The 14,831-nt window shown below is 39.6% G+C and overlaps 4 protein-coding genes and 1 non-coding gene across 5 annotated transcripts; 2 read left to right on the top strand and 3 right to left on the bottom strand.

Moving 5' to 3' along the window:
- Nucleotides 1-259: 259 nt before the first annotated feature.
- Nucleotides 260-2,904, top strand: BCR41DRAFT_309855 (putative guanine nucleotide-binding protein alpha-1 subunit; the record flags this gene model as incomplete). The annotated part of the gene is made up of 7 exons (XM_022020968.1): nt 260-476; nt 1,158-1,378; nt 1,451-1,569; nt 1,667-1,795; nt 1,901-1,945; nt 2,260-2,605; nt 2,821-2,904. 7 exons carry the CDS (start codon nt 260-262, stop codon nt 2,902-2,904), a joined length of 1,161 nt encoding a protein of 386 aa, XP_021878602.1.
- Nucleotides 2,905-5,744: 2,840 nt separating this feature from the next.
- BCR41DRAFT_359078 (hypothetical protein) lies at nt 5,745-7,582 on the bottom strand. Its single transcript, XM_022025171.1, has 5 exons — nt 7,438-7,582; nt 7,237-7,351; nt 6,559-7,095; nt 6,400-6,462; nt 5,745-6,246 (listed from the first exon to the last, which is right to left on the bottom strand). Exons 1-5 carry the CDS (start codon nt 7,553-7,555, stop codon nt 5,976-5,978), a joined length of 1,104 nt encoding a protein of 367 aa, XP_021878601.1. The 5' UTR covers nt 7,556-7,582; the 3' UTR covers nt 5,745-5,975.
- A 286-nt stretch (nt 7,583-7,868) lies between these two features.
- On the top strand, nt 7,869-9,050 carry BCR41DRAFT_339693 (RmlC-like cupin domain-containing protein; the record flags this gene model as incomplete). The annotated part of the gene is made up of 3 exons (XM_022022171.1): nt 7,869-8,225; nt 8,310-8,648; nt 8,811-9,050. 3 exons carry the CDS (start codon nt 7,869-7,871, stop codon nt 9,048-9,050), a joined length of 936 nt encoding a protein of 311 aa, XP_021878600.1.
- A 635-nt stretch (nt 9,051-9,685) lies between these two features.
- On the bottom strand, nt 9,686-10,476 carry BCR41DRAFT_291031 (hypothetical protein; the record flags this gene model as incomplete). The annotated part of the gene is made up of 3 exons (XM_022020349.1): nt 9,686-10,037; nt 10,154-10,236; nt 10,354-10,476. Coding segments are annotated over 3 exons (558 nt in total), but the record flags the coding sequence as incomplete, so codon positions are not given.
- Nucleotides 10,477-14,045: 3,569 nt separating this feature from the next.
- On the bottom strand, nt 14,046-14,118 carry BCR41DRAFT_t117. Its single transcript has one exon. It is a non-coding gene; the product is annotated as a tRNA-Thr (tRNA).
- Nucleotides 14,119-14,831: the final 713 nt, after the last annotated feature.

Here is a 14,831-nt window from a genome sequence, read left to right as displayed (position 1 = left end):
ACTGACCGATCCTTTTTTTTTTATTCCTTCTCATTCTTACCTTTCCATTCATTCCTTCATTCCTTCATTCCTTCATTCCTTTATTCCTTCATTCCTTCATTCCTTCCTTTCTCAACTCAAAAATTAGGCTACTAGCCACTTGAATGTTAAACACCACTTCGTTTGATATATGTATATTTCTTAGATTATCTCCCCTTCTCCTTTCCCTCTTCCCAATCCCCTCGCTTGCATTTCAATTGATCTTATCTCTTTCTATATAATGGAACTCTCGCATGTATCAGGATCCTCTAATGGGTCCGAAGCATCTTCTCATAGAACAAGTCCTCTCAGTCTCACGCCACTCCTCACTTCACAGTTCTCAGGGACTCGTGCTGATCAAAAACGTGCAAAGGCATTGAGTGATGCCATTGACAAATCTTTACGTGCTGAAAAGGAGCGTGAACAGCGAGAAGGAGGCATTAAATTGCTGATCCTCGGTAAGCAGCCCCTCTTCACTCCTCTCTCCCCCTCCTTTTCCCTTCTTCCAGTTCCTTCTCTAGTACATGAGGACTGACACTCTACTTTACTCAATAATAAGATACACCTTCTCCTGGCTTCTCCGTTAATGATGGCACTTGTGCAATCATCGTTACACGTTCGTTCATATTGAACACCATACTGTAACTTCCTCTTGCTTGTCAAAACAATATCATTTGATCTATTGTTTATTAATTTTTTAAAAAACAAGTGTTGCACGGAGTAAAGTTTAGTTCCACTTCGTGTGTTTTAAAATGAAGAAAGGGAAAAGGAAGTACATATTATACGAGAGATGGTAAAAAAAGAATCTGTTTGAATTAAAGTGAGTCAATGACCCCCAGCGATAAATCAAAACAATTAAAATGCCGAAGAATCGCAACCAAGAGAGGAAAATCGGGTTTGATCTCCCATTGGGCACTCATAAAAGAGCTGAAGTTGCACTATGACGAATGGGGGCTGGTTTTTTTTTATCCTTTACTTCTTCGGCTTCCTGTGTGCGCGTGTGTATCACAGTTATTAGCACTGGTTCCCAATGAACTGCATTCACTAAACTGCCAAAACCGCCAACTCTAAGTTTTTACTTTTCCCTCATTGAGCTGTATTCTAATCACACATGGCATACGTGGTTTGACATCAATTAGGACCATCTGAAACTGGCAAGACTACAGTTCTAAAGCAACTGAAACTCCTTTATGGTCAAAAGGGATTGGATCCGGAGCGCCAGACATATCGTCGGGTAGTTCATTTGAACATCATGAAAGCCATGCAGGCATTAGTGGATGGCCTTCAGCAACATAGCATTCCATTAGGAGATCCTCAAAACGCTGAACATCTAGCAATCATGTCCCGATTAGAGCCAACAGTCAAGCGATACTCCATCTCATCTATTGCATATTCAAATCCTGCTGTTCCACGCAAAATCACAGACGCAAAGGCAGAAACAGACATGTTTTTGGAATTAGTTCCATCCATTAAGGCGCTTTGGGCCGATTCAGGTATCCAGCACACGTATTATAACATAACACAACTTAACATTCAAGACTCTGCGAAGTAGTAAGTATTTCAAAAAAAAAAAAAAAAAAAAAAAAAAAAAGAGCTTACTTGTCGATTGATTGAGAAATGCCTTGACGTTAAACTAAAATCCCATTAGCTTTCTTGATGCTATTGACCGAGTGGCGCATGCACAGTATATCCCCACGGATGATGACATTCTACAGGCCAGAGTCAGGACCTTGGCAGTATCAGAACACGTTTTTGATATTGATAATGTGGCCTACAGGTATACCAGTTACAGTCCACAAAAAAAAAAGATGGCCGAATGTTCATGATACAGGACGTAAGATTTCAATTCATAACCAGCTTTTTGGTCTCCGCGCTGAAATAGGATATACGACGTGGGTGGTCAAAAATCACTACGGAAATATTGGGCGTAAGTCAAGGGCCTTTTTCGTATTTTCCTTTCGTTTCCCATGGCCATTATTCTCTTTGTCTGTCTTTCTCAGAACAGTTGTCTTCCAATCTGCTTCATCAAGGCTGATTGATCTTATCGTGATCATTGGCTATACACGTCTTTTTTTTTTTTTTTTTTTTTTTTTTTTCGCCCTTTTAAAATGGTTCGGAACGGGAAACAATTTGAACTCATTTTTTCTTAATAGGCTCTCATGTTGGTTAAGTAAGCACTTTTCAATATTGATTATATACTCAACCTCTTTTGTTTTTCTGTATCTTTGTAATGTTTTTTAGGCCTTACTTCGATGATGTGAATGCCATCATATTCATGGCGGCATTGTCTGCATATGATCAGCCATGTGAAGAAGATCCAAAGTTGAACCGACTTCAAGAGTGTCTAGTACTATTTAACGAGATTGCGAACCACAAACTGTTCCAACTAACTTCCATGATTTTGTTCTTGAACAAAATTGATATTTTTCAGCGGAAACTCGATGCTGGATCGTTAGTCAGCAAGTACTTCCCAGAATATCGTGGTCCTAACGATTACTTCAGCACCACTGTCTTTTTCCAATACCGCTTCCTGCAGCAGTGTAAAGATCTTCAAAAGCAGGTCTATACTCATTTCACCCATGCTACAGTAAGTTTGTTTTATTATTATTATCCCTATTGTTCTTTATTACCCTTCCATGCATGCATGCATGCAGGTCGGCAAGTCGGCAGAACTATGTATCTTTTGATACCATGCTTGTGTTACCATGGATCTAATTGTATCCTGGCAAGGTAAAAAAAAAAAATAGAAGTAGCCTGTCACACTCACACGCGTCTATTTTCTCAATATTTGCTGTCTTGTAGGATACAAAACAGATGCGTGTCATTGTTGTAGCTGTGAATGCCATCGTGCAGCGTTTGAATCTCCGCAGTTCTGGATTACTGTAGGCGGGAAAGCGTCCATGAATATCTTATTTAATTTCTACCGTTCTTTGTCCCACTAACAAGGGAAAAAAGCCGATCAATCAATCAGCTAATTAATTAATGACATATCACAACTCTCTAGATGTACTATATTTTTCTTTTTTCATGTTCTCATGTTCCCATACTATACTTCCTTTTTTCATGTCCTCATGTTCCCATACTATACTCCCTTTTTTAATGTCTCCTTCCATACTAGACAGTGTTCTTCTATCTGTACGCTTCTTTTTTCTCCCGTTTTTCCCTTATTTTTTTAAAAAAAAATTATTGGTATATAGCTTTAATCCAGACCATGTGCCTGCCTTTTCATTTTCTCTGATTTTTTTTTTTTTCAATACCTTAACTCTAATAAAGGCTCTGACACATCTTTAGACGGCTTTTTTTTTCAATCCAGTTCTTTGGTTTCGATGAGGTACATGTATATATATATACATTACAGGTAGGTACATATACAATAGAAGGGCTCTGTAGACTTGGTGTAAAGCCAACAAGCTGTTTCATAAGATTGAACTTATTACGGAAATAAAAAAAAGAAACACATCGGATATAAACATGCCATGCAATGCAACCTGATATCACAAGGAATGGGAAGTGGGCGGAAATTTTATTTAGAGTTGAACTGCATGCATGTGTGCAACAAACATGTACACGCTCTTGAAAGAAAAAAACAACAATAATATATGTATAATACAAATATAATATATATATAAATATACTAATCGTATCATCCAACAACCATAGGCGACTGCTCGATGCCTGTTGTATTTCCATATCTGCCTGGACTTAGCAGTAATTAACAGAATTGTTTGATTTCTCTTGAATGACCGCCATCTAGGGGAGCAGTTAGAATCGCTGAAGTTCACTGTATTATTCAAAACAATAAATTTGACTAGTAGTCGGCCAACTCTCAAAATGTCATACAAAATAACGCCCTAAGACACTTCAATAGAATTATGGTAGCTACTGAGACGCAGAATAGATATTCTCTTATTTGTACTGGAATATGCAGAATTTATTCCTTGAGCTAAGCTTTTTAAAGCTACGCCAGTTATCAGTAAAGACACATATTGTCCCACTTTTCACATATTCCTAGCACTCTCTCGATCCAAGGATTGTGACATAGTCATCAAAGGATACACATTTGTCAAAGGACCGATACATCCCTTAGGAAAGTGCAAGAATATGTTAAGAGTATTGCTCAAGAAGCGCAGAGTAGCCAATAGCATGTGGTAGAGTTTAGATGTTTTATACGGTTTCATATTGCGCCCGGACAGTCGCCTTAGTGATTATGACAACGCTTATAGCCCAATCCAAGTTGCAATAGCTGAAAAAAGAGAACACGAGGTGAAGTAGGGTGCGATGAAGAAAATATTGTGCCACATGATGGGTGGAGAAAAAAATAAAAAAGTAAAAAAAACGCGTCGCAAGTCCTCGATTTTTTTTTATAGCTTATCTTGACGCTTATTGAACTTTCCTTTTGAACTTTTTTATATATTTAATTTTTTATAGAAGGCCAAGCTATCTATTCATTTCCCCATGGCATATATGAGCGTCATTGATGGGATTCAATCCAATTAAGGCATCCCCGGGAAGAGAGGTTCAATGGTATACCGACTCAAGTTGATGTTGCCTTCGACCTGCAGTTTAGCAATATAGAAAAGGCGACCGTAATAGTTATGGTATAATAATAGCACAAGTAACGCAAGCTGGAATATAAGTTTAATGTTGGATAAAGCATTAAATATTCAGGGATACTTTTCGTTCCTGGATTTGATGACGAAGAATGAGGGCTCCTGTGTGGTGGCTTTGACCAGTAATGTATTATTGTAGTATTTGTCATAACTCACATGTCAAACCAGACACGTACGCTTCAAGGAGTGGTCCCCTCTCTTCTCTTGCTATTGATATGTTGTTACTGCGTGCAGACCTAAGTGAATGTAAATAAGGTTGCTACATCATCGTATCGCCGGAATCTTGTATCTCTATTTGTCTTTTTATTTCCTTATCTCATAAACTTCTTCCTTCTCATTAGCCCATCTTTCCTTCTAGCTTACTTCTCCTTCTTACTTTAGACCCATTCCTCCTTCCAAACACGTTTACCCACCTCCTGGGCTTCTTTTTTTTTTTTTTTTTTTTTTTTTTTTTCATTTCGGGCGGTGACACAAAAAAAAAGCATTAAAACTCAAATCCCTGCATAGAATATTCATTCAATACGACACGCGTTTATTCTAGCCCTAGGCAGCAATTACGCGCGCACGAGGTTGAACTCCCTACAGCTGCCATTGGCAATATTACTTCAGAAAAAAGAAGATCGCTTCACTTTTATGAGCAAAATTATTATTAAACATCAAGTGGCAGATCTATTCAACAGATCACTACCTCTCCTAAAAGAAAAGAAATCTTTTCCCACCAATACTAAGATCGCGCCAGCCACGGGCAACGATAATCTGACCACGAACAGTCCGATTACACCACCAGTCTTCCCACTCTTTCAGCAAAGCATGTGCCGGCGGCACTTAGCGTAGTATATTTCATCTATATATTTTATTATTCATTCCCAATTGTCGATCTATCATTCATATACCAATCACCACCCTAGGTTCGATTTTAGGAGCCACAGCAGTCGTTCAACTATCAGTTTTACAAGTAGCTCTATATCTCTCACCTCAATCAGGCATCAAGCCAGCATTCTCATTCGCAAGTTATCGCCAATACCAGTACCAAAAATTCCTTATCCCCTTTCCCTTTAGGCTCTTCGCTATGTCTATCTCTCGCCTATGTCTTAAAGGTTAAGCTCTCAGAGATTTGCTCGGTAGGAAATTTAGGTGATTTATTCAGCGAATTTGATGTTGATTTTAACGCTACCCAGTACTGACATGGCGAAAGAGCGGACCAAGAACAAAAAGGGTGAGGTATAGAAGGAGAGGCACGAAATACTCCGGCTCTTTTTCTTAATATAAGGGAAATTTCATCTTATATCAATTAATATTCATCACTATCACTCTTTTTATACTATTCCTGTCAAAGCTGTACTTTTTTTATACATCGACAGGAATAGTTTGGAGTTGAGTCTTTCTCCAGTTCCAGTACTTGCTCCTGATTGTATCGATCTTCTCGGCCAAAAGGTCTGCAGCTTCCTTGGCCTTGATCAAGCTCGTAGCAGATCTATTTTCCTTAGCCTCTTGTTCATAAATGTCCATCAAGGTCGAATGCAAGAATGGAGATGAAAATTTAGCACGAGGGATCGTATGCAAGCGTTCACAGAAATCCTTGATGTCGGATAATGGACGCTGGGCCTTTTTCAAGACTCTGGGAAAAGCATTTGAAAGAAGGAAGATAATAATATTAATAGCGATAATAACAAAAACAATAATAATAATAATAATAATAATAATAATAATAATAATAATAATAATAATAATAATAATAATAATAATAATAATAATAAAACGCGATGCTTACCCTGTAAGATAGGTCCATGGACTCTCGTTGTTAGGAGTTCGCTCAATCTTTGACTTTGCATATCTATCGAATAATATAGATATGAAGAAATCTACGTTCATAATAATAATAATAAAAAGCTTCAATTGCTCAACTTTCAAGAAGATAGAAACTACTTACTCCACTTCACGCTGAACGATTTCATTACTCAATTCCTTAGGGCCGAATGCAACTACAAAATACCGCTGATTCCAAGCAGAGTTGTTCCGAACGTCATCTGTCAACAGCTCATCAATATAAGTCAACTCTTCATCCCACCAAGGACCAGGTCCAAAATGTGTCAAGACCCATTGACGGTATGACCAGGCGTGGTAGTTTTTGGAGTCTGTTTGAAAAGCAGAAGCAATGCAAGTGAGCTCTCGATGAACAATCTCCAGCACGGTCGCTTTTTGAGATTCAGATAGATCATGGTATGGTATCGTTGGTGTTGTCGTTAACGAAGATGCTGTAGTTGCTATTCCTGAACCCGATGTGGGGGTAGCGGAGGGAGAGGAAGGTGAGGTCGGGAAGAGCGAAGCCGCACTATGTTCAATAATCACCTGACGATGATGCCAGATCTGATAAGATTTTGGGTTTTCGTTGCTCATCCATTCGACCCATTCAAGTTCTTCTGTCAAATCCTTGTTTAATGCCTTGAGCAACCGTTGACGATAGTGCCTACCATAATCACATTAGGATATAAAAATATAAAAAATATAAAAAAAATAAAGCGGAGACGCATATCAAATGAATATGTGAGTGGGAAAGAAAAAAAAAAGGCCTAATTGCCCTTTGACACGCTTTCAGTAAAAACTTTACCAGACAGTGTAATGAGAAGGACTAAGTTCGATAACAATCTTTGTGAGCTCTAATGCACGCTCACTCTGCTCTTGACGCTGACAAATAGCTCTAAAATAACCCATGGTAGTAGAATCTTTTTTTTTGCAATATTAGTATTAGTTACCATAACATATTTAATATATACTACTATGTCCGTAATGTTCTCAATAGACACTTTACATTCTTTAGTGTAAGCAATTGGCACCAAAGGATTGGGCCCATCGTCCTGAGGTATAGGTACGACGTCCGCCCACTCTGATGATTCGTAAAAAGGAATGTCGTCGTTCTTGGATTCCATGGTTATGGGTAATTGAAAGGATAAGGTTGTTGAGTTGAATGACAAGTGAGGACGCGTGATGCCGCTCTCAGTCACGTGTATATCATCGTAATGTGGCTTTTTTTTTGTCTTTCTCACTCCCCTTCTACGCTTCAACTAGCCCATGCGGTCGTTGAATAAGAGAGAATAAAAGAGAGGAGGCGCAATTTTTTTTTTCTTCTTTCTTTTGCCTGCTCTCTATTTCATTTGCCTCAGCCCCAGCTCTGCATATATAGGCTTAAGGATTTACTTCCGTAACCAAGATCAAGAACAGCAACAAAAGAAGACAAAAAATATGTTTGCCTCAAGAATCTCTCAATTCTCTGTATTCTCGGTTCTTCCTAAAGCCAGCGGTACCAGTAGTGCTAGATACATCACCAAATCTATCTATGCAGCAGAGCGGCCCGAAGGTATGGGCGCTATTGTTCGTAGGAGCCTTGGGACACGTGAAATGCGACACCACGATCCATTCTTGCTGTTAGACGAGTTTTACTTAAATCCCGAAAAGAGTGGCTTCCCAGATCATCCTCACCGAGGATTCGAAACTGTCACCTACATGTTAAGGGGACAGATGCAGCATGAAGACTTTTCTGGACATAAAGGAACCATTGGACCTGGAGATCTTCAATGGATGACCGCTGGTCGAGGAATTGTACATTGCGAAATGCCTATCAAGGACCAAGCGAAAAAGGGGAATCAAGAGTTGGAGCAAAAGGAGTTCATCGAGACCAAAAAGATTGAAAAGGAGGAGGAAGAAGAGGATATGATTCATGGTCTCCAATTATGGGTCAACCTCTCACACGCGGACAAATTATGCGAACCAGCTTATCAAGGTTTGCGGGATAGCCAGATCCCAAGAGCAAGGCCAAGTGAAGGAGTCGAGGTCAAGATTATTGCAGGGGAGGCTCACGGGGTCCAAAGCAGAGTCTATACCAGGACCCCTACTATGTACTTGGACTACCAGATGAAGAAGAACAAGAGTGTGGACGTAAACATCCCCAGAGATTACAATGGCTTCATTTATATGTTGTCTGGAAGAGCATATTTCGGGGACAGGGGTTCTGCGGCCAATATAGTGACCACTTCTATTCAAGCAAGCAGCAAAGCAAGTGGGAACGGCGAAAGTAGGAGCTATATTGAGGAAAATACAGATCCATCCAAACCATTTGAAGGCCGCCCACATTGTGCATTAATTCTGTCAAAAAGCAATAACGATGACGACGATAGCAATATTAAGATAGACAGCAGCAACAACAGCACGTTGCATATCCAAATCAAAGACGAAAGCACGCATTTCGTGGTTTTGGCAGGTCGACCACTCAAAGAACCTGTTGTACAAGATCGATTGTTTGTTCTGAACTCGAAAGAGGAAGTTAAACAAACACTAGAAGACTATAGAGAGTTCAAAAACGGATTTGAAAACGCAAAACAGTGGCGATCGACCATTGGTCCTAGGGCATACCGTCTCAAGTTTTAAAAGACCTTTACGGTCGATTTGACTTTGCTTAATAAACATAGAAACATTCATTCAGGCGTGCTTCGACTCGCGTGGTGTGTATAAAATTTTATTATTAGATGTATGTAATTATTTAGTGTAAACAGGTAGAAACGCCCCTCCTTTTTTTACGCCAAAAGTAGGCCAACAATCATGACTGTGGCGATTGAGCCAAACCCGAAGCGTCCAAGACGCGACGCCGAGCTTTTTGGAGATTTCTTAGCTACCTCAGTGGGAGGCGCTAATGTAGTGGCTGCCGGCGGTGCCGCTTTTGCAGGAGTTGGGGCGACAGTAGCGTTACTGTTCTGATAAGGAGCAACATTATGACAGCCAGCGACGGACGCAAATGTGATTTTATGTGTGTGGCCCAAAGGGATAATCTTTTTTGCCAGTTCCACAGACTGAGGTATCAAATCATGCTCAAGGCTGATGAACCCCCTAGTTTTGCTACCGGATACATAAGTAGTTAAAGATGTTGAGAAAGAGCTAACAAGCTGATCTTCGCTGACTTGGGGCATCTTCCAATCATTAGAATCAAACTCATCTCCAGTCCAGTCCACGACGACATAACCGAGCTTCTTGAGGACAAATCTGACACGATTATTGATTTCACCATAAGGAGGACGCATAAATTTCATTCGCATACCCGTATGATCAAGCACGACCTTCTCTGTCCATTTCATCTCGGCCACAATCTGCTCGTTACTCAAAGATGTCAGAGCATGGTGTGACCAAGTGTGCGAGGCCAGATGGTGACCATCGGCCACTTGACGCTTGAGAGTCTCGGGATACTTAGCTGCATTGCTTCCCATCAAGAAGAAAGTTGCAGGGACGTTGCTGGCTTTCAGATAGTCTAACAATGAGGGTGTGACAGTTGAGGGGCCATCATCAAAAGTTATTCCCCATGTGTTGGGTACACTGCAATCGATAAGATCATCAGCAGGGCACTTCTGACATGTCCAGTTGCATCTAAATAAAAAAAAAAAATAAAAAAATAAAAAAAAAAAACATGAGGCGCGACGCCAATATTTTCTAATAAGGTTTATGGCATGCCAAGAAGAAAAGAAAAACGCGTTTCTACATACTCATCAGGAACTGGGTTACTAACACACCCTGGAGGATTGCCCGGGCGCAAGGGAATATCTGGAGCGCCAGTCAAGTCAATTTCCTATTCATTTCCCAATTGTGAATGAGGAGCAAATGAATATGCATTCAAAACAGCACTTTTTTTCTATATGAACGCATCCGATAATACGATAATAAGTAAAACATGTGCGTGTTGTACCTTAAGCCATGCTTGGACTTGGGGTGAATCAATTGGAGGGACTTGGTCTGGTGGTGGATATGGGGATGATGTCTGTGCATGGACGATTGCGAGTGCGAACAGCAAGAGTGAAAGTGAAGATGACTTCATGATAAAATATTGGTGAGGAAGAAGTGTGAGAGAGAATAGGGAAGTATAGTAGTAATCCTTGTTGATAAACTAGTAGTGTCAATATTAGTAGGTAGTAGGAGAAGAAGAATGGAAGGATGGAAGAATGGGAGGATGAAAAAGGTCCAAATAAATAAAGGAGCGTGTGGAATTTGAGGAGTATTTATAAAGGGAAGATGTCTCCTGGGCTCGAAAAAAGAAGTTCCAGTTACCGGGAAAAAGCATTCAGAAACAGCAGGTTCATGTCGTGTAAAAATTACATGCCATGCTGACGATTTAGATTTAGGATGATCGATAAGTAAAAAGGCGTCTCTTGTTCGCAGCCACATTGATTCCTAAAACAATACATATTGGTATTACGCCCACTGATTGTGCTGAAAAAAAAAAAAAAAAAAAAAAAAAAAAAGATAAAAATAATAACACGATGGATGGAAGCCATCGCGCTAGCACGGCCATTTGACGCTTTCAGTCAGGAACAAAACTTCTTTACCCTCTGAAGTGAACAACTGGGCATCACAAGAACGAAAGGATCTAGCATTTCATGCAACTATTTCATCAAGATATTTCCAGAGCTTGGTAGACAGGGCAGGGCAGAGAAAGAGACAGGCACAGCCGTCCGGAAAGACTTAATGCTATCTTTTTTTGCATACATCTTTGGATGTACTTGTAAGAAAAATCAAAGCCCACTGCACATACGATGACAAAACAAAGTAAATTCATGACATCGTCATCTGATTCATATCCTGTACACCGCCTTTATTATTTTAGGCTTGGCTACAGTTCGAAGCCAGGACGCGTCTTAACAAAAGAAAAGAAAAACAAGGAAGAAAGGGAGGAAAAGGAGAGGGGAGGAAGGAATGGAAGGAGAACTGAAAGGAGGAAGGAGAAAGGAAGGAAAAAAGGACTATAGACATCTCCTTTTCAATCGGAGTCTTCCGATCAGAAAACCTTGCTTATTCCTCCTCTGTTCTGATATGCTATATTATGTAGCTTTTTGGCTCCTTTGCTAGAGAAATATGAGACTTCATCTACACTTTATGTCAGGGACAACAGGTTGACCAGCATCACTTGAAATGAAACCGAAAATAATAACCAGGGTTTTATTTGAAGAGGAAGGGGAATGAAATTGCGCATGGCCCTCGGCAATTTTCTTTTCTCAGAAGCAAGATTGATTAAACCACTTTTCCTATCATGTTAAGTTTGGATCAGTCCCAACAAGCTTCTTTTAAAAAAGATGACAATCTATAATGGAAGGTTTGTAATTCAAACGGCCTAGTAGGATTATGGAAAATGATATTTGCACGGGCCCGTACACCTCTTATTTGCACGGCCCCGTGCTCCCCCGTACAAATAAAAAAAAATTATTTGCACGGGGGGCTTTTTTTATTTGTACGGGGTCTTTATTTCAGTCGTAAATACCACTACCAGGAAGCCTTCCACGACACAAGCTCGATACCCAAGCATCTAATATTGACCAGAATACTTATCTTATCTAGGTCGTACGTAGCCCAGAATAGATGTTGATATTCTTTATGCGATTCTGGGACTAAATAAAGAATTACAAATGATTTATCTATAATTGAGATATACTATGCCGCTTTACTTTGCACTTTTGTTGGTTGTATTGTTATAGGTTGTGGATGGTTCCCTGATGCTTTCTTTCATTTAGCGCGTGCATACATCTCTAGTGTCCCCGTACGCTATTAAGCACATAACGATGAGCTCAGTAATTAGGGACCTCTAATGTGTGGTTTGTTTCGGTAGATATATAAACGATCATACTCATTGCTACGATACATAACGTGTCGTGTTACTACTCTCTTTCTTTTCTCTTTCTTCTATGTCTTTATCTCTGTCTTCCTTATTAAGAGCTCAAGTACCCTCGGTACTAAATTTTGTTTATCAAATTCACCAAATTACAAAATACAATGGGCAGACCTCAGATTATATTGTGGAATGTCTATCCTCTTGCCCGTTTGTATCTCGAGAGATTATTTATATTTTGATAGCTGGTGACAGTTCGTACTCAAAGCCGACCGTGCCACAATTACCTTTAATAGCATAACCGTGACTTTTAGTGATAGTAAAGAGGCATAAATACTCTTTTCTGTTACGTTGATAAAGATCCCTATTTTTGCCTCATTACATTCCAAGTTTGTTATCATGTTCAATCAGGGCTGATTTTTCACCAATAATAGCCAGAACCTGCCTTGGGTCGTCTTTAGCAGGCAGTGCCACATACTCAGCAGCACATGTAGATGCTCACTGCGTCTAGGGACTAGCTTTATATTGTACAATCACCTTAAAGAAAGTTTGGTCAAAAAAATAAAATTTTGAACTGGTTATGAAGTGAAGCACTGTCCTCAATCCTATTTCTTGCCGTTTTCCCTCAGGATGTACTGCCCAAAAACTTCAGTGATTATCTACATTGGTCTCGTTAATAAAAGCGTAAATTTCCATCTTGGTTGGTGAAGTATTTTTGTATGTCGCAAATGAGCTGTTTGTCAGAGATTCAAAATAAAAATAGTAAATAACCCACTTTGACCAAACTTTCTTTCGGGTGACTGTAGAGCGGAAAAATATTTTGTAGATAGATAGTAAGTAGTAGAAAAGTAAGTGAGAATAAGATATGGGCCCACACATCACATCCATAGAGTATTTAGGATTAATCTATTTGGCAACCTAGCTGCCAAATATTATTTAGCAGCGCCCATTACCAAATATGATCAGTTTGAAAACTCTCTTTGGCAGCCCAGCTGCCAAATAGCACCCTCATAAAAAAAGTATTTGCACGATCCCGTACACACTGCTCCTCCCGTGGAAATAAATAAAAAAATATATAACGGAGTGTTTCTTTATGGACATGTTGATACCTTGGAGCTGTAAGCAAAGTCACTCATTTCAAGTCCAATTGTCGTCACTCCATCCGAAGCCGCTACCAGGGATCGAAGCGCAGCTTATTCAAATTAGTTTTGCAAAACATTATTTGGCAGCCCAGCTACCATCTAAGTGTATGAAGTTAGGTGGCAGCCCCAAAAAATAGGCTGCCAAATAATGGCAAAAATTACTATATTTGGTATGGGCTGTCAAATAGATTAATCCGAGTATTTATTCATTTTCTGGTAGAGGGACTTGCACCAGGTAACTACGTATATATCTGTAGGATGACATCGGTTCGTTCTAAAAACTTCATATCAAAGATTTATCGCGTCTGTGTGTGGCACGTTATTGCCACTAATTTCTACTGCTAATCGTTTTAGCGCATTAGTGTTTTTACTCTAGCTAGGCCATCATAATAATGCATATTGTGAAATATGCAACAGAGCACGATGAGTATCGCAGCTCCCACGGCGCTGCAACTTCTAACAGTAATAATTCCAGACTCCCCTCTACTCTAGACTCACCTTCGCATATTTCCTTAAATTAAATAAAAAGCTAGAATCATGTAGTCTGTAGGATACACGTCGCCGCTTGTGGATGAAACAAAGACTGCAAATAACTTCATCCTAACCACAAAAGGCATCTAAAAGAACATCAAAAGATTTTGCCTCAACCCGGATTTGAACCAGGGACCTCTTGTTTACAAGACAAGTGCGCTAACCACTGTGCCATTGAGGCTGTTAACGAATCAGATTCCTCGATTTCGTGGAAGTGTCGTAGAGCATCTACTAGTGATCTCTGGAAACTAGTAGGTAATGATGAAAAATGAAGGATTGGGCAAGAGCCTCGTGGTTTTGGGATACGATAGTGATCCTAAGTAATGCTTTGAATGATTTTGAGGATGCTGCAAAAGGGCATCGATAATAAGAAGAGAGATCTTTAATAACTGCTAATTTTCTGAGAATTCATAATGAGAATAATGAAGATAAACTCACCTGCAAAAGGGCATCGATAATAAGAAGAGAGATGCCGTTTTTGCAGTGAAGGAAAAAGCTACTTAAATACTATTTAAAAATGGTAGAAAATAGGATGATAGGAAATAAATAAATTGAAAGGAAATACATATTTAGGTAAATGAATAGGCGTCATTTACGACAGAAGAGGCTCATATAATATCTAATATATAGTCCGATTTAACTTCTCTTAATTGACTGATCCATATTCGACCCGACTGTCATAGGACCATTTATAAAACTCTTCTCCGATCCATCAAGTCGGACGCTACATTAACACTGCCCCTCTCTTAACACCCCTTACACACCCTACGTTAGCGCACAAGAGTGCAAAAGTATTTATCAACCCAAGATGTCTGGGGCTGAAAAAATTCAACTCCATCATCGACAAGATGATGGAGAAACAAGCAGAATGAACAATTTCAAAAAACAAAAACT

The sequence above is a fragment of the Lobosporangium transversale genome, assembly GCF_002105155.1.
Source record: "Lobosporangium transversale strain NRRL 3116 chromosome Unknown BCR41scaffold_36, whole genome shotgun sequence".
Lineage (NCBI taxonomy): Eukaryota > Fungi > Mortierellomycota > Mortierellomycetes > Mortierellales > Mortierellaceae > Lobosporangium > Lobosporangium transversale.
The sequence above is the reverse complement of the archived record's forward strand: the minus strand, read 5'-3'. Positions and strand labels throughout refer to the sequence as shown.